Source organism: Pteropus vampyrus, unplaced genomic scaffold, assembly GCF_000151845.1.
Source record: "Pteropus vampyrus isolate Shadow unplaced genomic scaffold, Pvam_2.0 Scaffold111, whole genome shotgun sequence".
Lineage (NCBI taxonomy): Eukaryota > Metazoa > Chordata > Mammalia > Chiroptera > Pteropodidae > Pteropus > Pteropus vampyrus.
In genome coordinates this window covers 1378360-1404236 of record NW_011888892.1, presented here as the reverse complement: position 1 = coordinate 1404236, position 25877 = coordinate 1378360, and the positions used below count along the sequence as shown (strand labels likewise).

Below are 25877 nucleotides of genomic sequence, written 5' to 3'. Positions count from 1 at the left end.
TGGGTTGAAATCTTTTTTATTAAAGCAGTTATTGTTACTGCCCCCCACTGTGTCTGGAATTTGAAAATACATATCCTTAGGGTCTGAATGTTTGCGGATGAGGTTTCCATTTTTGTTTTGATCCTTCTCCAGAAAAACCAATTACAACATGTAATTAAGCACTTCCAGACTTCTAAGTTAAAAGAATCCAGCCTTCTAAACAGTTAGAGATGGAGAGTAGAATCTTAAAAGGCTACGATCCAAGTTTTAAAGTCCTGCCGAAAACAGAATACCACCTTGGCTTTCGGAACACGTCACTTAACGGGAACAGCTCCCGCAGAATCTGGAATACACGTTCGCCAGCAGATCCTTGAGCCGAGGCAATTCCATGAGTCCCAAGGCACTCTCAGAGCACCGAATTCTCCTTTTCCAGTCTTGAATCACTTTCAATCTCAGAGGGTCTTATGTGAAAGATATCTTTTGGGAACTTGGAAAAATTCCATTTTATTCTCCATTGACACTCAATTCCCTTAGTAACTTGACACGCAACACATTCTTTTTGAAACCAGTGGTAACATTTCAGGAAGCTGTGTTTTTGGATTTCCCCTGAAACCAGTCTGAAAAAAAAAAAATCTACATGGAGATGAGTTTTAATGCCCTTTAAAAAACGGTATGAAGTCTGTTAAGAACTGCCCGAAGGAAGGAAACGAGGCAAGACCTTGTCAGGTGTTGAGACAGACATGAAAACAGTGGTACCATGATTAAATAAGTTTTTATTGTCACATTTAACTGCTTTGTCAGATATACATTGTAGGTTTCAGTATGGCATAAAAATAAAAATATATTCCTGAATGTCAAAACATGAACAGAGGAGATGGCAATGGCACGCAAAACAAAATCAAATCCATCCTGGTGCTGAAGCTGTTAGTAGGTCGCTGACAACTGGAACGCGTTTGCAGATGAAGCGGCCTGCAACACTCCGACCAAACGGCAGTGGTGTACGGCCGACAGGACGAAGAGAGCGGTAGGACAGACCCCACGGAGCGCGTCGGGAAGGATGGCAGCTTCCGCGTCTCATTTTTCAGTCCGTATCATGCTGTCTAATTTAGCATCGGAACTGGAGCTCAGTGAGTAAACTCTCCTGTAAAATGAAACTACTTTTCCAGAACCTGGATTTTAAGCCTCTTTGACAACTTCCTGATTTTTCAAAGCACTGACTCCGCGGGCTGACCTCAACATAAACAGTGGGTTTTGTCATTTCCTAACCAAGAGCCTAAAAAGCTCATGAATGTCTTTAGTGGTTTCACACATTCTGGGCAAAACTAGAAAACAAGCAGTAATTAAATAAAAATATAAGTGCATCCCAACAGGAAGTCTCTACACATTCCACAATTATCTTCCAAATGCCAACTTAAAAGAAGTATGGTTATTCAGATGTAAAATGAATCTTTATTAACCAAGATTCTCAAACAGCTTATTAAATGTCTTTCCTCCACAAATAAAACTAACACTAGGACCTGTCAGAAGATCTGTATGAGTTATGTCCCTTAACGTCTGAACTCAGCTAAATCCACTGTGTCTGGAGTCTTCGTCATGAAACGCAGGTCTGGAACATAACTGGTTTCTGTTACCTGCTGCTGTGTGTCCTTCATTTAAGACTCCAGAACAGAGACCATAAATGTGGCTAGTGCAACATAGCAGTCACTGTAATTCCACAAAAGAAAAATAAGTAATTTATTTTATGACATACTTATTTGGATGATTACTTACTGGTAATTAGTATTCTACATTTTGTTTAAAGGCAACCATTTTAAGTGACAATACGTATCAGGCTAGTAGAAAAAAGTGGAAACAAAGCCCTCTCTTTTGATCTCACAAAGTCATGCAGACAAGAGAAGGTATATCCAATTTGTTCCAATCAGATTTCTTGGAATTATCAAAATTTCTCTTCTGGCAAAGATGAATTTGGCTCATCATAGAAAGAAGGTTCTTTGAAGGCTGCTCCTAAACTTGTTTCCCTTTGAAAAAGTAAATTTCAAGGCATGATAGTGCAAGAGGTAAGTTTTTGATTTATAGAACATTTATAGACTAATTGTGCTTAGTCTCTAATTTCCAATTTATTTTAAAGAACAGAAACTACTTTGATTAAGTTTCACTTTGCCTAAATTTACCAGTACATCCATGAATCGCACCAGAATTAGGACAATTTGATTATCTTAATGATTTTGTCGTGACACCTGCCCACCGCGTCCGCAGGTGAGGCCCATGGGTGCAAGGCCCCTACAAGTTCTGTGCCCAAGGACTCTCCTGGGAGCCCAGGGGTCCAAGAAAGCAGTTCTCCCCCGAGAAGAAGTCCTCAAAAAACTCTCTCAATAAGCCATTAAGAAAACAGGGCTAAGCGGAGAGTTCCTTCCATTAGATCTGAGAGGTCTGAGTGTTCCTGGAGCCCCCGTCGGGATGTGTCACGGGCCGAGAATCCCTTGAATGTGAGTATTCGCTGTGAGTGGGCTCTGCGGGGTCGATCAGATTTTCGTAATCACTGTCGTCGGACCCCTCCGCGCTGTCTCCAGCTGCTCTTTGGGAAGGAGGGAGGGCTGCTCCACTCCCAGGGTACTTCAGTCCGGCACTGCTGGAAGCATAATTGGAAGAGCCCACGGCTTGAGGTCGAGGCATAAAGACACTAGTTTCCATGCGAGAATGGCTCAAAGTACTTTCTTGATTGTTTGGGTGAAAATCGGAATAAGGGGGAGGAGGGTCAGAGGCTTCTGCATCTCCAAGTGTACTTCTACCTTCAGCTGCAAACCCAGAATAGGGCATCCGAGGACTGAACACTGGCTCCAGACTTTCGGTTGGCACCTGTCTGCTTATCATCGCCTGCTGCGATCCTGGGTGAAAAAAAGAAGAAAACTGTAACACTCCCTATATTTTTCCTGCCATGCATCTCAATGCATTAAACAGTCAATCTGAATATTCTGGAAAATAGCAACAAAGTGGTGAAACTGATTATGACTACTAATTGCTTTACATTTGCGGAGTACTTCATAATTTACGAAATATTTTTCTATAGTTAATTCATTTAAGCCTCAAAACAGCCTCCGGAAGTATTATTGTCATTAATTATTGTTTCCATTACGTAGGCAAAGAAATCAGAGTTCCAACAGATTAAGTGACTTCAGGAAGGGAATGGCTAGAGGGGGGCCTGATACTCAAAGTGCAAGTCTTTTAACTCCAAATCTTGCGGTATTTCCCTCACTGGCTGCTGACTGTGCTCAAATACGGTGAGGACGGAAGGGTAAAATAAACATTCCTCATGGCCCTCGGCAGCCACTGGAACGTGGGGTTTTACCTTGACAAACATCACGTTGAAAAACGTACTTCTTTACAACTACCTACCTGTCACAATACATGGATACACCTCTTTCTCCTTAAAAGTTTAGGAGCCCTCTGTCAGGTGGCCAGTTTTTCCAGGTACTAGGCCATAATTTCACCATGTTTTTATAAATGCTCTGAAGCAGCCCCATATCTATGAGTCTACAGCCTCTAAGTTTTTTGAAGTACATTTACATACTCTTATAAAACTTAGAAAAGAATTAAAAAAATCAAAATAGCCAATAACTCTATCACCCCAATAACAGAATTTTCGTGAAAAGAGCATAAGATTTGGGGTTAAAAAAGAAAACATAAACCTTAGGTATCAGGCCCCCACTTCTTTCTGGAACTCCACTTTTTATTATCCAACCTTGTATGTTTTGTGTGTGTGTGCATGTATGTGTGTGTGTATATATATATACACACTTATGGTTTTAAAACATAGCTGAGATCATGTTTTATATCTTAGGGTTTTCATTTAAGATTATACGTTGGGCTTTATCCCATGTCATTAAAAAGTCACTTCGATGGCTGTACGATATGCCACCACATAGATATACCAAAATGTATTCAACTATTCTGTTGTTGTTTATTCAACTATTCTAATAAGTTCTTTCCAAGATTTTAGAATTATAAAGTTGTGATTAACATTCCTGTGCATAAATCTCTGTCTGCATTTCTTTTTATTTCTAGAAAACTATAACAGTAGAAATGAACAAGATGTCACTTACCTGGGAATATAAATTACATTTAAATTTATCTGCAAATATTCTTATTAATTTAGAAAAGCTTTGCTACACCTTTCTCTCTTTTACACTTGATATCATGTGCCATACATTTTATAAATTTTACTTACTAATGTTAAATCTGGTGGCATTATAGCAAACATGCCTGTTGCCATGCTGGAATTAACAGATTCTTGGGCCTAATTCTCATTCAACCAGCTGGTTCCTTACCTTAATGGCATCCATTCCTTCACGGCTACCAATAAACAGACATTTAAAGCCTTTGTTGTGACCCTGGCAATGCATCAAATATAAAGTTAAAACCATTTTAAGTGGTGCCTTTACGTGGCTGTGTGAACACAGGCCCCAGCCCTACGTGCAAGGTGGGCCAGAGGTGACTCCGTGAGAAACATCACATGCACTGCAAACAGATCCCGGCAATCAACACAGGCACCGGTCTGCATCAATCGCGTCCTAAGATTTCTTCCAACTTGCTTCAGCCTTTCTACTGTTGGTCTTTTTCTTTCAGTTTCAGAGACTTGAGAAGGATACCAAGAAACAGTACTTCTTTTCTGGAAGCTGGAAGACCAGCGGATGCTGATCCCAAATGGCCTAACTTGAGGCTCAATGAGCACAGAAGGGTTCATGTAACTCACTGTATAATCTGATGTTTAAAACCAGACATTTCTCTGATACTGAATGGTGAAATTAATAAGAAACTCACTTCTTTCTTGTTCCTTTTCATTTTTCCTCTGAGTGATTTGTCTTCTTAATTTGTTCACTTCTGCCTGACAAGATTCAACAACACGCTCACTCTTTTCTACATCTGCACACACTGCCTGAGGAAAAAACGACAACAAGAACAATCAGTTTCGAACCCAAGCAGCAGGCATTCCATAACTACAGCACTGATTACATTATCGAGTTAAAAAAGTAGGCATGTCAGGTAGAACAAAGCTACGAAGGTCCAACAGACAAGTACTGTTCTTATTCTCTGGCTTGCTTTCTTAATTTTGTTAAGATGATTATGCTATTTAGCTTATGAATTCCTGAAAAATAAGTATACGATGGGAAAGATTTGTATTTTCCCTGGGTTATTCATTTTTATTGAAATGAAGAGAATTTTTGATACCAGTCTAACATACAGAGGACAAACAAAAGACAGGAATGAGATGCTTTCGAGTTTAATTTATAACCAGAAATCACGACTCACATGACACAAAAAGATTAATTCACAGAAAATATCAATAATTAGGGAGAGCTGAAAAAGAAAGTCTTAGTGTCAAGCTTTAATAAAAGATAAGTATTTGAGATTACGTCTGTGTACTCTAACCACGCGTATCAGGCACTCTACGTGACGGTGTTTTGAGAGCAGGCCTGATTCAATTGGTAGTGAAATGTGTAATGGCCACTTAGAAGCCCGATGGACAGTGCTGATAGTCTAAAAAGAGCATGGTCAGGAATTCAGGACAAAAAGCTGTATTTCACCGCACATTCCTTCCATAGGAGAAATACCAGAAACCTCCAGAAGCAAGCCGGTCACCAGTGAGCCTGAATAAAGTTCCCGATAGTGCTACGCATACCATGACCCTAATTTGGACACTGACACTGGAAATTGCCTGTCGGATGCTTTCTTCTTTTGCCCCAGCCTGACCGCAGGCTGCTTTCCTCTTTCTCAGTGGCTGCCTTCACTCTTCCCTCTACTCCTCGGGGCCTTCTTCCTCAAAGCGAAGCTTTCTCCAGGCCCGGGAGGGCTTCTTCAGCTCCACCACGTTCCTCCTTGTCCTCAAAGCCTCTTTTGTTCTTAGGGTTTTAGAGCAAATTACTCCTAAGAATGCATCAGGGATGATGAAAATAATGTGGGAAAGTATTGTTAGCACCTAGCTCAGTGTCTGGCTTGTAGGAGATGCTTCCATAAATATTTGCTGCGTGAATGACGAAGAATGAACGGGCTCCACTGGGATCCTCCCCCTCGATGGAGGCCCCGGGGGCAAAGTGAGGGCACTGGAAGGCAGGAAGCAGGGCTGCCGGGGTTGGCTGCCTTTTGATGGAGTCTCTACTTAGCAGACAGCTGAGATAGCTGTGTTCTTAGCAACACTTCTTTAAACTCGGATACATTTCCCTAGAAAAAACACTGCTATAAATGGGGTCACAAGTACTTAGGATAGTAATGTTAATACTGTACTTCAGGCACAAAATGAGACAGGCTTTTGCAGGCCATGAATAACTATTCTACACATCTGATATTACTTTGGGAAAGTACATTCTGACTTGTGGACCACAATTCATTTGTCAGTTGGGAGATTATTAAAAATTAACGTAGAATTAAAAGCATTTGGGCAATACAAATAAGATGAAAACTAGGAAATAAATTAGTTACCTGCACTTTCTCCTGAAGTGCATTATAAACCTGATAAATGGCTCTGATGTCTTTCATTACTCCATCCTTGTCAAAAAAGTCAGTACTAAAAGACAGAAGAAAAAAGTCACAGTTATCAGAACTGCTATAAATCTGAAAGTCAGTTTCCTATTACTTCTACCTTCACCTAATACTTAAATGCTGCAATTCCAAGGTGACAATGTCTCAACAATAACGCCCACACCACTAGAATTATAAAAGAGAGATAAAAGAGAACCCATGTGACTAAGACGGCAAAAACAATAAAAAGCTATCTATTTTCCAGTTAACTATTAGAACCTCAGAAATACACATACTCTATCCAAACTTTCATATCAATTACAAAAAAAATTGTGGCAAATGATAAAAAAAAAAAGTAATGTTAAAGTAAACTATGTTTTCAATAAGAATAAAATTCTGACATATAGTGATGGTCTAGGGAATTATCTCACTACATTTTTCAAGGTCAGTCATACTAAACTTCACATTTCTCCATAAACCTTTTAAATATTAATGACAAAAACTTTTGATTTTACCTTGCCACTTACCCATGCTCTTTAATAACTTTGGCATAACTCTGAGAAGTATTTGGCACTGAAGACATTTTATACTCTTGCTGGCTGGTATTGCCTAGGTTGGGAATAGCAAGGGATATCCTTTGATTAAACCTGCGGGGAAGATTGAAGGGATCACGTTAACGGCACTGCTCTGCCTGAGGACGAGTCTTGGCCACAGGAGGCCGAGTCTGCACTGGTGAACTAACAGAAGGCCGCACGGAGCACCTACTTCCACAGACAACCCAGGGACGCAGGAATTAGCAGCTTTTTGCCCTTTCCTTAAAGTAGAAACTCGACCGTAAACTCTTTGATGGCAGAGGCCATGTCTTATACACCTTCTGCACCCTACAGTGGCTGAGTACTAAGACAGTTGTAAGTGCTCAATACCTACTGATTAATTAACGAAATCTTGCAAATGGCTATTTAACAATGAATAGTGACTTTCACGAATGTCAATTTAATTTATTCCACTGCAAGTGAACGTCCGGAGGGAGACCTTTCTGTTGTTTACCACAATCACAGGTTTTTTTTTTTTTGCTTTAACAAGTTCACAATGCAAAACCCTAATTAACCAGTAGGTGGATCAATTTTACAATTTTGTCTTTGAAATCTGTTTTAAAATTACAATCAGACTTCTAGAGCAATAAAACTGTATTTCTCCATAACGGATTACGGTGAAGCAAATGATGATTCCCAACTGTTTATTTCCTGTAAGAATTTATGTATAATTAAGATGTCTTGCTAATGCTTCTTGATTCAAAAACAATTTTAATTTATTCAACTAACTGACAGGAAAATACCTTCCCTAACTACAAAGAAAACTAGCTAAAAGTGAATTATAAAAGCTTTTCTTTAAAGAGGTTATGAAACACATTTTCTTTCTTTTTTTTTTTTTTTTTTTAGGCAAGGCACTCTTGCTTGACCTCACAGATTGCAAGGACCTTGTCAGCTTACAATCTCTTATTTTTTATTTTTTACACTACAGCATCTGGTCTTCCTAGGTGGCCTCTCATCCAAGTACTAACCAGGCCCGACCCTGCTTAGCTTCCGAGATCAGACGGGATCTGATTTGTTCAGGGTGGCATGGCCGTAGACGAAACACATTTTCAAAGTCATATATCTCAACTACTTTTACCAACATCTTTCCTGTTTATGTGAGGTTGGTGGCAATGCTTTCTTTACCTTCGATTTGGTCTAAAGAGAACGTATTCTAAAGCATGAGTGGAATTGTTGGCGGTGGAGATGAAGCTGAAGAGAAGGAAGACGAGGTCAGGCACCCCCAGAATGCGGGTGAGCTGCTTATGGAGGACCTGCTCTCTGTACGACATCTGCTGCTGCGTGTTTCGCCGGAATCTGTACCACCCAATAACTTTCTAAAGGAAAAAAGTATTAAAAGTTGCATGAAATCTTACAAACTTCGTTCTGAAGGTATTTATACAAACACGGGTACACAACTGTTCATGGCAGCTTATGTGCAATAGCTCACAACTGAGAACAACCCAAATGTCCATCAACAGGCAAATGAGTAAACAAGCTGTGGTGGGCCACACACTGGACTCCTCCTCAGTAATAAAAAGGGATAAACAACAATGCAGATGAATTTCAGAATAATTATGCTGAGTGAAAGAGACCAGACCAAAAAACAAAGTGATGTGCAGAAGATTCTATTTATGTAAAATTCTAGAAAATGGAAACTAAACTATAGTGACAAAAAGCAAATCAGTGGTTAACCAGGGAGGGGCGAGAAGGAGGGATTAGAAAAAGGGACAGGAGACTTTGCAGTGACAGACAGGGTCATTATCTTATGATGACGATGATGATGGTTTCATGGGGGTATAGGTACATCAAAACTTATCAAAGTGTACACTATAAATGTGCAGTCTACTGTGTGGCAATTATACCTCAAAAAATACGTTTTTTATAGTTTAGCTTCGTCAGTCCTAACTACAGGTTACCTAAGTTGGCTGAGTGAACTAAACTGATATGTTTTCTGGAAGAATAGTTCTCATAATGTGGTCTGCTGGACATCTGGATGACAGATGGCCTAAGGGACATCTGGAAGCTTGCTAAGAAGCTCCTGGCCCCACCTGAACCTGCAGAATCAGAACTTCTAAAGGTAGAGCCAGGACTTTAAAGATAAGTCCCTTGAGTTTTTTCTTGCACATACTAAAATTTGCAAATCTCCGTTGTAGAGATGATTCTTTATTAGAAGAATAACCATATAGCTTCTTTCTTTGAAATAAACTCTTTCAGTGAAAGTCCTGTTTTAAGAAGTGAAGGTAGTTTAAAATTGTTAGTGATAAAATTGTTAAACTGTTAAAATTACCAGTAGATTCAGATTATGTTTTGGCACCTTAGGAAGGAAGGGAGTCCCTGTGCCCGGCCCCCAGCTAACAGCGTTACGTTGTTTTCACTGATTATCGCGACACCCTGGGATGTGAGCAGCGTTTTCTCCACTGAGTTCGTTTCACTGCAAGGAACTACAAGGGAGAAAGAGTGCCTGCCCTCAAGGGGTACGCCTGAACATAAAGCGTGACTTCCAACTGTAGCAAAACAATTAACTCTGATATTCTTTAAATAAAAAGAAAACCCAAACATTACTGACACTATAAATCCTATAAAAGGGATGTTTTGTCCAAAGTCACAAAGCTAATGAGTGACGGCCAAAATATGGAGCCCGCTTTTTTCCACTGTAAAACAAATTCCACATTAGTCACAAAATGGTGGTCATAAAAAGTGAGAAATAGTTTTCCTTAAAAAAGAAATGGATAAGAAAAACTATCAACTGGTTAGAGCTCCTGGTGTCTGAGAACACAACGTGTTAAATTTGACGTCTCAAGACTCTGCGCTTGACATGGGAGGGAGCACCTCCGTAGCATGGGCCTGTCCCGTACCCCGTCTGTGTCTCGTACCCCGTCTGTGTCCTGTACCCCGTCTGTGTCCCGTACCCCGTCTGTGTCCCTGCGAAGGCTGAGCAGTGCTCCGCACACTGGCCATTGTTATGAAACACACGCTAACAGACTCTTGCAAGTGGCTACTGGATGCTTTTCACGTATGCTGATTTCAATTGTTTTATTCCATTGTATTTTCTAAGAAGCAAGGAGGCTTATAAATTTATTTTAGATATCAACTGATAGTAATCACCTTATTTATTTGATATTTACTAAAGAGGATGCCCCCATCATTCTTATCACATTTGTGACACCTATGAGTCTACCTTTTAGATTTTTATAGCTAATGAGCTAGTTGTAAAGCTACTAAAAACTAGGTCACTGATGCTAAAAAGCACATTTTTGATAGCTATGCTTGGGCCATGATGAAAAATTATGGATATCTTTCCCTAAAACCTCATCTCTGCTGAAGTTTCAGATAATTTTTCACAAAGATGTTCCTCCCTGCTCTCTATGCTAAGCATTCACTTACATTTTCTGGAGCCAAAGCAATGATCCCCAATACTGGGTACGTTCGTCATTTTTAGGTTGTGTTCTTTTTGGCCTTACGATAAAATTACGGTGGCAGTTCTGTTTACCATTATCTATTTCACAGCAGATGCTTCCAGAAGGTGTAAATCCTCCTCTCACTTGCTTTTTTGGCCTTAGCCCCAAACCCGAGGCTGTGTCAATTTCTAAACACAATGTGGATTCTGCCAAAGCAGTAATTCAGCAAGCAGCCACATTGTACCTACTGGGGGATTTTCATATCGAAAACATTAGCCTCTATTTTAAACCTAACGTATATTTTTAAAAATGTTTTAGCAATGTTATATTTGAGAGTCATACTTTTTTAGTAAAGCTATTTCTTTATATTTTATGTACTAGATGCTACTGTGACAAAAATCTTCATTAGCTTATGTTTTCTAATGGATAATTGTAGGACTCAGAGAACTTTTTAAATTACTATTTTATATGAGTTCAACTTACTAAGTTTTCATTCAATTCTTACAATTTTCAATTAAACATTAGATTTGAAGCCTGCCTAGCAAAGAATTAATCTTTGAAAAGTTCCCATCATCACTTTCTCAAGAGTTGATAATAATTAAAATATTTTCTGTATGCCAGGTACTGTTTGAAGTACACATGTATTTTTAAGTCTAACATTTCAAATGCACCTTTTTAGGTAGTACAATAATCCTTTTGAGGTAAAGACACAATTTTGTACCTTTCCTGGGGAAAAAAAACCCAAACTAGAATCAACTATAATGCTTTTCAGTCATCTAAAGATTATACATCATCTTTGCTTTTGTACTGGAAATTTAGATTTCTGGGAAAAAATCCTCAAAGAGTTTATATTATGTATAAGTTGCCAAAGGAAATATATTGAAATATAAAATATAGTTCCTATTCTTAACGAATACCATGGAAAATAAAACATAATTTCCAAGTAAATTAAAACAAAAACTTCATACTTTTAATTGCAAAGGAAAATATAAACATTTGTTTTAGCACAAAATCCTATAAAATCAAAACTGCAGACCAACTTTTAACTTTTTTGAGAATCTTTACCCCAGGAAAAGCAAAGTTAACTCCAGATAACAACCTACGATTGCTCTCCTATGTCTCCTGTGTCAGCAAAACAAATCTAATTTTAAATCCTCAAATTAATTCGGAGATGTATCCCTATCTACTACTGAAAAAAACTACACAGTAGTTAACGTAGTGGAGTCTTTTTCTCCATTTCTTTTCAATTATAAAATACAATTGAAAAAAACCCACCAAATCGAGTCTCCCTTCATCAGCAGCATGCCCTTTCCCAAAGCATCCACTTTTGTTTGGTTGACTTCCTTCCAGCTCTTTTTCTATATATTTAAACACTCATTCAGACTTTTCTTTTTACATAAAATAGGCCCACATTATAATACTTCGTTTTTTCATTCAACATTAGAGATCGCTATGTCATGATACGAGGACCTCTCTCATTCCTTTTAGTGGCTGCTTCATTTCTCATAGTATGGAGGTAACGGCATAATGTACTTACTCATTCCCCACTGGTGGACACTTAGATTGGTTTCAAGACTCTCACTATTAAGCAAAGTTGCAACAAATATCCCTGTACACTGGATTAAGAGGTCAGACTGCTAGGTTTAAGCCTTGACTCCACCGTTACTTGCTGGTGGCCTTAAGCAAGTTACTTAATGTGAGCTGCCTCGACTGTAAAATGTGCGACAGTACCAGCAATGTTTACTTTAGAGCTGTTGCAAGGATTAAATGTGTCACTACCTGGAAAATGCTTAGAACACAGCCTGGCACAGAGCTGAAGTGGCCAATAATGCCAGTTTTTCATATCTTTGTGCCCAGATGTCATTATTATTTCCTTGGGCCTGATTCCTAGAGGTGGCACTGCATATTTAAAATTCTGTTGTAGCAAAACTCTTCTCCTAAATGTCTGCACCGACTTACATCTCACCAACCGCTTCCCACAGCCTGGCCAACACCAGATGTCGGCAATCCGAGTACACTTTGCCAATCTAATGGGCAAAAATATAGCGTCACATCGTTTCACTCTGCCTTTCCTGATGGAAGTTAAACATCTTTTCATTTATTTCTTAGCCATTTGTGGATGTGTGTGAGAGAGAGAATTTCCCCTTGATAGTCTGTACTCATTTTTTTCACTTTAAAGTTTTTAATCTATTTCAAAAAAAAAATGCTTTCTGGTACTTTTAATATGAAGTGAGTTCTCTAGAAAACTGTGTGTAGTGAGTCCTCTAGAAAACTGTGCTCCAATAAGAATTTTCATGCACCAAATTTTAGTTTAAGAAAGTACAATAAAGATTCATTACCTAAACTGTGAAAATAAATGGGAAGAGGAGGATGGCGGTCACCGGGAGAGGAAGGATAGACTGTTCAGAGATCCCAGAACGAATGGTTCTGGGCAAGTCGCTGAAACATAAGAGCTGGCCCACAATGCTCGCGGCTGCTCTAGCTCCCAGGAGGGGACGGAGGTGGGCAGCTGGTCTGACCTTGCCACGCAGAGAACCTCCTGAGTTTGTTAAAACACACACAGCCTTCTGTCCTTTCTTCCGACCTACGCCCCACACTGCCCGTTCTTCCTGTCATCCTACCCGCTTTTCTCTCTGCCTTTCCATCCGACAGAGGTACGAGAGTGAGATGGTCCCGAACACTGCACTCTAACCCTGAGGCCCCTCCGCAGACACCTTAGGGACCACGTCTCACACTGCCACGCTCCTTTTCATCCACAGGTAATCTTGTAAAAGCAGTTTTACGATACTTGCTTCTAAACAAAGGCATTTTGTTTTCTGTTTGAAAAGCTGAAAACTTTTATTGGTACTTTTTTTCCTCAAGTGATGGTTTGATGACCGATCTATTTTTCTGGAATTTACGTACTGAAGTAAAAATTGTTAAATTAATGCATATGTATTAAATATTTACAAAATTGTTTTTAAAATCACAAAGTAGAACCACCCAGAGTCAATTCAACTATTGTTAATTTTTGTGTTAGTTCATTTTTTTCTTCTGATTTTTACGTAATGGAATATTATAAATATCTAATTTTTTTCTATTGCTATATTGTAAATCTTGTCTCACACCTGCAATTTCCCTTTAGAATCTACTCAAGGTAACAGAACTCTCATATATTAACAAAGAATCGCATTGTTCCATTTATATTCCTTTCTGGTTTTAAGCTTGGGCGATGAGATAAGGAGCAATTTCAGATCAGAATGGGCAACAAACAGAACATACCTTTCTCCGATCCTTAAGAATCCTGTCCAAACTCTCTTCATTAACTTTGCTTGCATAGTCATAAAAACTGTTTTGTTAAAGAGAAAAAATTGTATTAAAGTTACATGGTATCGTGACATGGATATGCTTAGCTACATGTGTCTATGGGTCATCTAACCCCAAAAATTGGTAGTAAAGGTATAATTGTTTATTTTAATAGGTATATAAAGAGAAATCAATCTAAATGCTTTACTGATGTAAGGCATCTTTGGCATCAAAGAATACTCAAGAGACTGTTACATTCAAAGGGTATTAGGTGCTGATAGCAAGTAATTATAAAATACATAGTTTCAAACACCTGTGACATCTTTTCCTTGTTTCTAAGTATGAATTACTTATGAAAAAATAGAACACAGGAACTCATTTTCTGAGAGATGATGAAGGGAGATGAATATTTGTTGAATGCCTAACAAAAAACTCAGGGGCATGTTTTGTCACGTGACTTCACTTCATTCTTGCCTCAGTGCAGGAGGTATTAGTTCAGCCCAAAAAAGTCAACCAGTTTGATTTCCATTTTTGTAGGTAAAGACACTAAAGTTAAGCAGCTTCCCCAAATCACAGAGCTGGTAGATAAAAGAGGCAGGTTTGAAGCCAGGTCTGGCCAGCTTCAAACTGAAAGCACTCAGCCCTAAAACAGACCAATCTAACCAGGATCCGGTGGTGAGCAGTCCAGGCATAATGACGTGCGGTCACGATTTTAGGAATGCCACCCTTCCTCCCCTCCTCGCCATCACAAGCCCAGGCTTTATGAGGCAGGAAGGAGTTCAGGATACAATAAAAACACTGAACCAGGAGTCAGGAGATACCAGCTCCAGCTCTCACTGTATGACCGTGAGCAAGTCACTTAACCTGTCTGGCCTACATGTCCTTTTTTGCAAAATAAAGAGTTTGGAGTAGACAGATGATTTCTAAGGTTTCTTTTAGCTCTAAGAATTACCAGCCTATGATTTAAACTTAAATTCTTTTTCTGATATGACTTTGCTGACAGTGTTTTATAGAATTCCTCAGAAGGGCAAGGCAAGGACACTTGGCAAAGCTCTGGACAGTGAGGGCCAAATCGGACACTTTAATGGACCAGACAGAGGCACTGTGAGGACTGGGGACTGAATCATTTCATGTGCTCTGAGGGTCTCCCCAAATGAACCGCTGGTTGTTTGTCTTCCCATTCTTCTTTCGGTTCTGTGTAAATTTAAAAGAGATGAGGTTCTTGGCTACTTTGAGGCCTTATCCACAGGTAGTCATCTTCCATGATGACAATCCTCTGCAATAATCAGAGGCTAGTGGTGTGTGTGTGTCGGGGAGGGTAGTGAATATGATACAAGTCCCCGGCAGCTCTTGGGTGCAGGAGGCTGGGTGTTTGTGCCAGCTGAGAAGGGGTGAGTGGTCAAGGTGAAAACTGCAGGGAACACACAGCAGGGACAGCCAGGAGCGAGGAGCTGGCAGGTGTTTCAAGAAGGAAGTGCTGACCAGGAATGCTGACTTGAACCGGTGTGGGCAGCACTGCAAGGAAAGTACTGGTCTGGCTTCTGGGAGGGCAGAACAGGGCCTCAGCGGGTTTCAAGACACACAGAGCTAACATCGTCACACCAGCCACAAGGTAAAGGGTTTGGAGAGGTCTGGAGCTAAGACGGAAGGCGAAGGCCTGGGTGGTGGAAATAGTGGCCTTTTTCTCTCTCACCTCCATATCTCCACGTGTCTCTGTCATTTGCTTTCTCCCTTCTGAATGTCTCTCCTCCCATTTTTTTCTTTCTGTCCTTTAGCTGGTCATAATAAGCAACTGGTATATATTAACTTAAACACAAAAAGAAAGTTTTACGTTCTCTTTCCTTACATTTTAAAGCTGAATACTGAACATTTATAATTCCTCTTAAGAAACACCCTTAAACTATTGCCTCTCCATGTGACCCTTCCTTCCCTGTGGTTGAAGAGCCCTTGCTAGGGAGGATAGTGGGAAGGCGTCCATTCCAAATCACCGTGGCCGAGATGTCTACTCGGCCGCAAGTATCGGGGACTCACACCTCCCCTGTTCCCACCCTAACAGTGCCGCATGCACACAGGCCCTCAATAAAGAAGTGATTTTGGATGCCCCTTTAAGCCACAATCAGCTACAGGCCTAAATTCACTAGTTTTCAATCAATTAATCTTTTAATAACTAAAAGCTACAAAGAAGGATGTGGCTTACCTAAAAAGTTTTGAACAAGGCTGATGGTTATGGATTTCTGTAATAAGAGAAAATACATCTTAGTTAACCACGTGAAATACAAGCAACTATAAAATAGCCCAGGATTTTATTATTTTTATTTTTTATTTTTTTATCAAAATCTTAGATCATAAAAGATAGTTTTCCTCTCCCGAGTAGGTGCTGTGTACACATGAAGGCAGTGTGCCTTCTTCACACTTCGACTCAGGTACACATTCTCAGAACAAAGTAAACTGGAGAACAAGAGTCCTATTTCCATCTGTCCTTGTCTGGTGAGCCCACATCTGAAAGCTTTTATTCAGGAACATGTAGCTATTGTGTGCCCTTATCAATCCTACCTATTTAAACAAAGTGTAAGAGGAAAAAGTAACCACTGGCTGGAAGCATTTAATCAAGGTGGATAAAAGCTGTGAGGACAGCTTGGGGAGAGGGCCCTAACCACCCTGACATCAATAACCTACTAACGACTCATGACAACTTGGGCCAGGTGGTTTGAAGGGGAAAGAAGGAAACTCTGAAAGTCTATTAACCCTTTCGAAGATGGCCAGCATTGAGGGAAACCATTATTTATAAGGTAGATCCTAACCGTTTCTGAAAAGATTGCACTTGGTGATTAACCAGAGTGAACAATTTCTTCAAGCTCGTCAGGGGGCTTAGGGTCTGGGTCGCATTATAAGACCATGAGACTAATTAGCCATTCAGTTCTATTAATAACATTCTCCTGGACAGCAACTCATTACCTGCTGTTTAAAGTGTCGCAGCCCAGAGTTACAGGCTACAATTTTAACTCAATTAAAATGAAACCACAACCCTAAAAGGCATGGGCCAATTAGCATCTGTACTGCTGTTAATGCTGCCAAAACACGGGCACAGATGCAATGCTTCCACAGGAAAGAAAAGTTCATTTGCCTGGCACAGCTGCTGACATAGTGATACAAATAAAACCTCATCTAGAAACAGTTCCTTCTTTTATCACCAAAAATGATACAGTATTCCTTCATAAGTTATTTAGGAGGTATTTTAGTAATTAGAATGTAGCAAAAACATTACCTAGAGTTCAGGGAAAAGAAAAAACACATCTCTACTTTAAAGGAAAGAATATATTGCTTAACAAAATCTCTAGAGTAAATTCTGAACTCTGAATACACCTCCCGTCATCAAGCCGCCCCAGCAAACTTCTTTCATGATTTACAACCTGGATTAGAAGCATACCACAGATACGCTCTAGACATCATGCAGTATTTCCTAAAGAAGTTAAAGCTTTTTCATATGAGATTTTTTGCAATATCTAACTAAGGACTCCATGGAGAAAACAGGGTGACGTTCTCTAACATGACAAAGCTGCAGATAGGAATGAAGTTGGCGGGCATCTCAGCTGACAGGTGGACCTTTGGGAGCAGGCAGAGGCAGGGCAGCCCCGTCTGCAGTCCTGGAGTTGCCCACGCCTCCACCGCTCAAGCACGCGGTCGAATCTTCTTCATGTGTACATCCAGGGTCTCTGCACACACTCCTTACAGCTCCCCACTGAGAGGTACTGCTGGTCTTGCTCATCTCTCTCCATGCTTCTCCCGCTGGGTGAGTTGAGCGGTTCCTCTCCTCCCCCTTCCCTCCTTTCCAGTAACTGCTGCTACATCATCTCATTAACCCAGGATCCTTCTAGCATCTCCTCCCTAGAGCGGAGGACGGATGGCTCTGCTTCAAGTGAGTTAGCACAGCTTTTACAATTGATATGTACGCAAAACAAGACACAGATACTTCATGTTCGCAATGTGATATTCTCTATAAAGTCCCCCTTATTGTATAGAGTCAGGTAAAGCTGTCTGTGCATGGAGTCAGATATCCTCAATAAATAATAAATTTGGTCAGTTTAATCTAAAACATCTTATTCTGGAGCGTAAGCTAGGCCAGAGAGTTTCTTCACACTACATCTGGCACTTCGCCTTATGTTTGGCCTTTTAATCCAGGTTTTTCAGAGTCCTTGGTTTACATTTTCTAATATGGATTTATTTATTTTTTAACTATAGTTGACGCACATTATATTAGTTTCAGGTGTACAACACGGATTCAACATTTATTATACACCTTACGAAGTGACCACCATAATAAGTCTAGTAGCCATCTGTCAGTGTATAGTCATTACAATATTGACTCTATTCCCTATGCTGTATATTACAACCTCACGACTCATTTTATAACTGGAAGCTTATACTTAATTCCTTCCCCTTTTCTGCCCATCTTCTCTACCCCTTCACTCCCTGGCAACCATCAAACAACAATGAGTCTATTTGTTTCATTTTGTTTGTTCATTTTCAAAAAATATTCTACATCTAAGTGAAACCATACAGTATTTGTCTCTTTCTGTCCAACTTATTCCACTTAATACTCTCTAGGTCCACCCATGTTGTTGCAAATGACATTTCATTCCTTTTTTATGGCCAAGTAATATTCCTTCTCTCTCTCTCTCTCTCTCTCTCTCTCTCTCTCACACACACACACACACACACACACACACACACACACACTTCTATTATTCATCTACTGATGGACACTTAGGTTGCTTCCATATCTTGGCTGTTGCAAACAATGCTGCAATCACCATAGGGGTGCATATATCTTTTCGATTTAGTGTTTTCATTTTTCTTAGATAAATAACCAGAAATGTAATTGCTGGATCCTAAGGTAATTCTATTTTTAATTTTCTGAGGAATCTCTGTACTGTTTTCCATAGTGGCTGCACCAATTTGCAATCCCACCAACAGTGCACGAGGGTTCTCTTTTCTCCACATCTTTGCCAACACTGCTGTTTGCTGCCTTGTTCAGGATAGCCATTCTGACAGGTGTGAGGTGATATCTCATGTGGTTTTGATTTGCATTTTCCTGATAATTAGTAATGTTAAGCACCTTTCCATGTGTCTGTTGGCCATCTGTATGTCTACTTTGGGGACATGTCTATTCAAGTCCTTTGCTCATTTAATTGGATTGTTGGTTTTTTTGATGTTGAGTTGTTATGAATCCTTTATGTACTGTGGGTATTAACCCTTCATCAGATATATCATTAGCAAATACCTCTCCCATGCAACAGGTTGCCTTTTCATTTTGCTGATGGTTTCCTTTGCTGTTCAAAAACTTTCTAGTTTAATACAGTCCCATTTATTTTTTCTTTTGTTGCCCTTGCCCGAGGAGACATATCCAAAAAGATATTCCTAAAAGCGATGTCAAAGAGTTTACTATGTTTTCTTCTAGGATTTTTATGGTTTTAGGTCTTGCATTTAAGTCTTTAATCCATGATATGTATTTATTTTTAAAATAAAAATATTACAATAACAAATATACTTAAGACAATACTAGTAAACACTTTGACCATAAGATCCATAATCCTTTCAAACAATGAACTGAATGTAGCTAATGAATTAAAGGTTGCACAGCAAAAGGTGGTTGTCGTGGCACTGTATTAACTGGAATTCTATTGATTGGTACTTCTTCATATCTACAATACACGGAAACTGGCATTTACTGCAAGAACCAAAAGGTTTATGAATCAAAGAATCAGTACAGTATGCTGTAAAATTGGAATTACTTTAGCATTGTATTTCTTTAAAAATAGCTAGAATATTCATCAGAAATGCTATTTTTGTGATCATGCCATAGAAGAGTGCTCTTTCTTGATGGCTTGCTGTCAGTTAACTACATCTGGCATTTTAACCTTCATCTATCAAATTAATTTTGAAAACCTAACTGCAAACAATAAGTAATTACATAGATGTCCAATGAAACCAAATTCTCTATTTTAAGATTTTAAAGAATTAAGCAAAAAAACCCCCCCAAAAACAACAACAAAACACCACCTCGATGAGAGAACAGCTGCACCCTATGTATCAAGTCTTTATTTAACAAGTCGGTATTGTGCTAGTGGGCTTTACAGTTTTGATCGTTTTCTCCCAGTCCTAGCCCCACCTCAAGCCTCACCCTAGCCTCCCAATTCATGTCCCAGGCTATCAGAACAGACTTGAAAGTGATGACTTGGCCCCAACATGACCTGACCTTCCAGCAGTATTTCAAACCACTCTCCATCACATAAACTGTATTTTAGTCACAGAAACAGGCCAGATCCCTGGGATGTTTGATGCGCTCCTTGCTGTGTTCCTCCAGATGCACCGCCCACTGGCCCTGAGCTCACCTCCTTCATGATGTCTTTACTGGTTTCACCCACTGGCGGACTTTCATTCCGACTCCTGGACTTCCTTTGTCCCTCCCTCACAGACTCATCGCGCACAGTCTGGTGTTTGTGTGTGCACCTGTCTCATTCTCCCCGCACTCCTGGAAGGCAGGGCTGTACCTGGATGTTCCCCGCACTGCCTAGCACATGCCTCCCACTTCAATAACTGCTGGCTGCAAAAACAAACGAATGTCCCTCGCTGTGTTTTGAGAATCAGGATATGCTACCTGGTGACGTGCTCGACGTGCGGCTGAAAGGACTATGACCCCTGTTTATGAAAAGAAGGCTGATCCGAAGCGGGTAAGCGCATCTGTGGACAGTCCTTTGTCTCCCCCATAATCTCCCCCAAATCGACTATTCAGTTTACTCCTCAGAAGGCTGTACAGATTTAGCAAATATCTCACGTAAACAAGAGTGAACATCTTTGCCAGACCCCTCCAAGCAGCAGCAGCGTAACACATCCTTTCAGTACGGTATGAGGTGACACTGACAACGGGGACAGCCTACTTTGCAACCTTGAGGTTCACAGTGGTTTTGAAGAGACCATCAAGTGCAACAGCACATAGCAATTCAGTAAAAGTCACATGAATTAGTAGATAAAGGAGAGCTTTATAGAATACGTAAACCTACCGCGATTCGCTATATGTTTACAATGACTGATACAAACATTTCAGATCATGTCTTAGTGCAAACAATTTGCATTGTGATTTTAGTGGTTGTCTATGTACTCTAATCCTTTAGATTAAAATTGGTTAAGGGCCGAAGAACAAACAAACAGTATATATACAAAAAAGCGTTTCTAAGGTCAGTGATAAACTTACCAATTACTTGTAGAAATTCTGTGTTGCTAATTTGTGAGTCACTGATGCTAAACGTTTCCTCTTGTCTCACCTCTCCCAGCAGAAACCCTTCCTGAAGGTAAGAAAGAAGAGTTGCAGACTAAGAGTACTGATGACTTTCACTGGAATTAAGAGGAATTTTATAATAATTTTAACAATGATACAAATACGCTTGCCATGTAAACTACTATTCCATAAACCAACAAGACTAAAATAATCTGAGATCTATTAATCTGTTTGAAAAAAGGCTTCCATACAAGATGAGATATTATCTTAATCCTTTCAAGTCTTCCCTGTTTTTTGTTAAAGTAAAAACGAGCAGAGTGAATTCATCATCTTAATGCTACTAAGTATAATAACCAATGTCAAAAAAGCTCAGGAAGCAGAAATATTCCACGCTTCTTTTCTTGAAACAGCATACAATTTCATTGTTTAAAAAACGCTGCAAAAAAAACCCAAACAAATAAACGAACAAAACCACTACTAATGATAAAAGGATAAAGAAGTTAACACAATGCACAATGAACTGCTCTTGTATAGGCTGGTGTGGGAAATTAGAATCTCAGCAAATAAAACCTATCATGCACGTGAAAGGTTTTCTCTAATAAATGCAGAGGTCAGTTTATTTACACCTTTGGAGAACATATGCTACCAAAATCAATTCTGGATTACTCAGCATATAACCTACTATTTGATACTTGCTGTCATGTTCACCATAAGCAGTTGGAGAACATGGACCCTAAATGTCAAAATAGCTTCCCTGCAGAGGGTAAACACATAGGCTGTCCTGGAACCTCCATTCCCAGATACCCACATGGCTTACTCCTTCCCTTCGTTAGATTCTTTGCTTCCCTGGTCAATGCAATGGAAATAGCATCTGCCAGGCACTCTGGCCCCTTTACCTTGCATTCTCTCTCTTCTTAGTCTTCTCACTAAATGCCACATTACATATTTATATAAATAAATAAAGGCCTATCCCCCACTAAGAGCAGGAACTTCATGCTCGTTCATTGCTATATCTCAGCACCTAGCACAATGTCTAACACATAGAAGGTGCTCAGTAAATACTGCTTGAATAAACTGGCTGAAACAACGCACTGTACTATACACCTTTCTACTTTCGGTTGATCATTCAAATCAATTAAAGAAGTTTAACAACATTCCCGTTTAAAGAGAGAATGTGAGGGGGTGAGGAAGGAGAGACAGATGCTTTTATAGCACAGTTTTGTACTGGATTAGGGGAGTGGAGTCTCCTAAAATCCCAAATCACCATTACAGGGCATTTCTCGAAATTGAGTAATATAGAGATCCCCTTAGAAAAAAATTCTCTCAGGCCTGAAGGAGCATCTCTGACTACTAGTTTGAGAAACACTGACTAAAGAAGCTTGTTTATCTTATAAAAGTGTTTCAGTTATGAGTTCTCACTACAAAAGAGAAACTTTGTAATAGGTTAAAAAAATTATTTTAATCAAAGTGGAAAAAAAATTAAAGTTCCTACAGTACCTAAGACTTTAAGATTCCTAGCGTTCCAGTCTAGAATGGCTGGATTTAGCAAATAAAAATACAAGACACCCAGTTAAATCTGAATTTCACACAAATAACAATTTTTAATGTAATAATATACTAAAAAATTATTATTCATCTGAAATTCAAATTTAACTGAGTGTCCTCTATTTTACCTGGCAACTCTATCGCAGTCCTCAGTTTGAAAAAATCAACAGTGACGTCAAGACATTCTAAAGCCAAGTATAAAACGAACGCTTATTTATCTACTGGTCTGGGATTATTTGAGCCACTGTTACTTTATACCAAGGGTAGGCAAACTACAGTGTTTGGGCTAAAACCAGCCTAACGCTTTTTATTGTACAGCCCACGAACTAAGAATGAACGCTTTCTACACTCTTGAATGGTTGAAAAAAATTAAAATAGAAATATTTCATAGTGTGAAAATTTTACATGTAAAATTCAAATTTTAATGTGCATAAAGTTTATTGAACACAGTCACCCTAATTTATTTATTGTCTGTGGCTGCTTTCTCCCTACAACAGTAGAGTTGAGTAGTTGCTACAGGGAGCACATGGCCCTCAAAGCCTAAAATATTTATGTAGCGCTTTATAGAAAAAGTTTGCTAACCCCAGCTCTATTAAACTAATTTTTTGCCTGGACAAAACCAGAATGAACTAAAAAGGCAAATTCTTGGTTCTTCAACTTTAAAATATATAAAATTGAAATACAATTGAAATTACTTTAAAGTATTCCACATATATAATTGTGGCAAGGTTAATATAAACATGTATGGTTTTTATACAATACAGTTACAAACTACTGTCATTGGTGAAAATTTCCATGAAGTCTAGCACCATATCTGGCACAGCACAGATAGTAAACAGAGAGCTCTTGAATTAAATTTGTAACAATCCAAGCATCATGGCCATCTCACTGCAAGTTGTAGAAAAACCAACCACTTTTCAACAGGTAACTTCTTACAATAATCTTGTCTTATACATAAACTGTGATATTATCAGGCACTCCAAAAGTTAGAGAGATTAAGAAGCATTATTTAAACCATATTCAATACTCCCACGGACACTAGGAGTGTCGCAAACCACCTATATGTGGAACTTCATTACATTATTAAATAGCTGGCTGCAGTATCAAAGGCCTTAAGTGTCCAGAGACAGGAGCTGCCTCTGGAAAAACCCATGTTGCGTATATTATCATTAATCTCTATCATCAGCACTGAAGAGAAGAAAGGTACATTAATGCTATCCAATTTACTAATGGAATCACCTCTCTATGAAATGTTTTTATTAATGGATTGCTGACATCAAACCAAATCCAGTTCCTTCTTCTGCAGGGTATTATTTTGCTTTGTAATGACACAACACCCCCACCACACACACACACGCACACACACACACACACACACACACACACACAATGAATGAGATAAATCACTATTAACATCATTTAAAATAATCCCCAATTAATCACGCGCTTAAAGATTAAAAAAAATTTACCTAGTTTCAGAAAGAATTTCCATTCAGAGGCCAGGGACATTAAAAGACAATCCGAAAAATAAAGACACTGAAGCAGACAGGCTCTGCTCCCTCTGTGGGCTCCAAAGCCTATTCATTTCCGATCACTCATACGTAGGCCTGTCACTTCCCTATTTCACTGTGACTTAGTTCCGCGGTCTCAGAACATTCGCCAAAGAACTAAACATACAACTTTAAGGCAAGTAGACCCTACACCTACCACTCCTGTTTAAATTCTCCATTTTCAGTAGAAGCGAAGAAAACACACGATCATATCTAACAAGTATGAATAGTGACAGCCATGGTTTCCCTCGTCGCACCCCACGACAACCTGTAAGACGAGCGGGTGGGGCTGGGTGCCTCGGCTCCTTCCCGACCCCGGGCTCCCCTCTCAAGTCTAGAAGCCTGACACCCAGGGAGGGGCAGGCGCTCGGTTTCCACTAAGCGACTCCTGACACTGCCAGCAGCCGGCAGGGACAGCTTTGCTAAACCGGAGACTGCTGTCCCAGGACGGTAGGGTGGCAGAAGGCACCGAATGAGGGAGCCCATCCGGGGAACGAAAGAGTCCCGGGCAGCAGGAGCTCGCCAGGGGCGGGAGCAGCCCGGGTCACTAGACCCTCGGGCCGGCCCGGGAGCCCGAGGGGGCGAGCCGCGAGTGATCCCGGCTTGGCCCGATACGGAAGCTGGAGGCCCCAGCAGCCACGGCGGGGGGCCCGGCACCTACGTGGTCGGCGTTGCTGTTGGCGCTGTGGAAACACACAGCGCTGAAGGTGTAGCCCGAAATGGAAGCCGCCATGATGGAAATCTCCAACTCCCCCATCATGCCCCGCGGAGGGCACGCAGCCTTCCGGCCGGCCCCGCTCACTGGCATCCTGGGAAATGAAGTCCTCCGAGGGCGAGGCCCGCGTGCCCGAGCGCCCCTCAAGGAGGGCTGAGAAGTGCAGGTTGAGGCGATCAGAACGATTCCCACACTGCATCCTCCCGTGGGTCTCGCACTCAGCACACCCCAGACATTGCCTCTTCTGTATAACTTTTATAGTTGCGCAAACCATTTTTTCTTTTTGCATATAAAACTATTAGTGTTAAAAGCCAACATCGGCCATGCTCAAGAGTGAAAGGAGGGAGGGAGATGGTTCGAGCAATTGTATGGTTTTGGGTTTGATGTAGAAGTAACATGATTTCAAACTCCATGTGACATTTTGGTTGTAATGTCAAGTATATAGTGCCAGAGGAGAGAGGAAGCGGTATTACAATTCCCCAGACGTGGGATGATGGACAGTGTTTTGGGAGTGGTTAGAAAAGAAATGGTGATAGTAGTGTAGGTGGTAAGAAGCGAATGGATTCTGGGTACAAAAGAATACAAATTTAATGAACAATAACTGAAAGAGGGAAAAAATAATAAGTAAAAGTGAAAATAAACTCTGGAAAAGTTAGGAAAAGAAACTCCAGGAAGGAACTACCCTTTCTAATCATTATTCTTTGATTTGTTCAATCTTTCCATTTCAAAACTGGGCCCTTGAACTTCCACAAAAATCCTACCACACTCTTTACAAGCTCAGCAAACAGATCTGTTTTCTGACAGTTATGCAGAACAACCTTGGAATCATTCTTGACACCTCACATTGATCATCAGTTTTCAAAATACATCAAAATATTTGGAGGCTGAGTCCAGAGACCAAGGGGAGACTAGGCAGAGCTGTGTGGGGAGGGTGAGGGAAGGACAAGAATGATGCTCTGCTTTGCGTGATGGTAGGATGGTCAGGGACCAATTGAATACAGGACACAGGGAAGAGAGGGTTTGGAAGCACGGGGGCAGTGG

The 25877-nt window shown here is 40.1% G+C and overlaps 1 protein-coding gene and 1 pseudogene across 1 annotated transcript; both read right to left on the bottom strand.

Moving 5' to 3' along the window:
- On the bottom strand, positions 1-24898 carry ABRAXAS2 (abraxas 2, BRISC complex subunit). The gene is made up of 9 exons (XM_011365465.2): positions 24783-24898; positions 21003-21093; positions 15948-15984; positions 13727-13793; positions 8211-8401; positions 7020-7139; positions 6454-6538; positions 4798-4912; positions 1-2864 (listed from the first exon to the last, which is right to left on the bottom strand). Exons 1-9 carry the CDS (start codon positions 24879-24881, stop codon positions 2395-2397), a joined length of 1275 nt encoding a protein of 424 aa, XP_011363767.1. The 5' UTR covers positions 24882-24898; the 3' UTR covers positions 1-2394.
- Positions 8005-8123, bottom strand: LOC111743331 (annotated as a pseudogene).
- Positions 24899-25877: the final 979 nt, after the last annotated feature.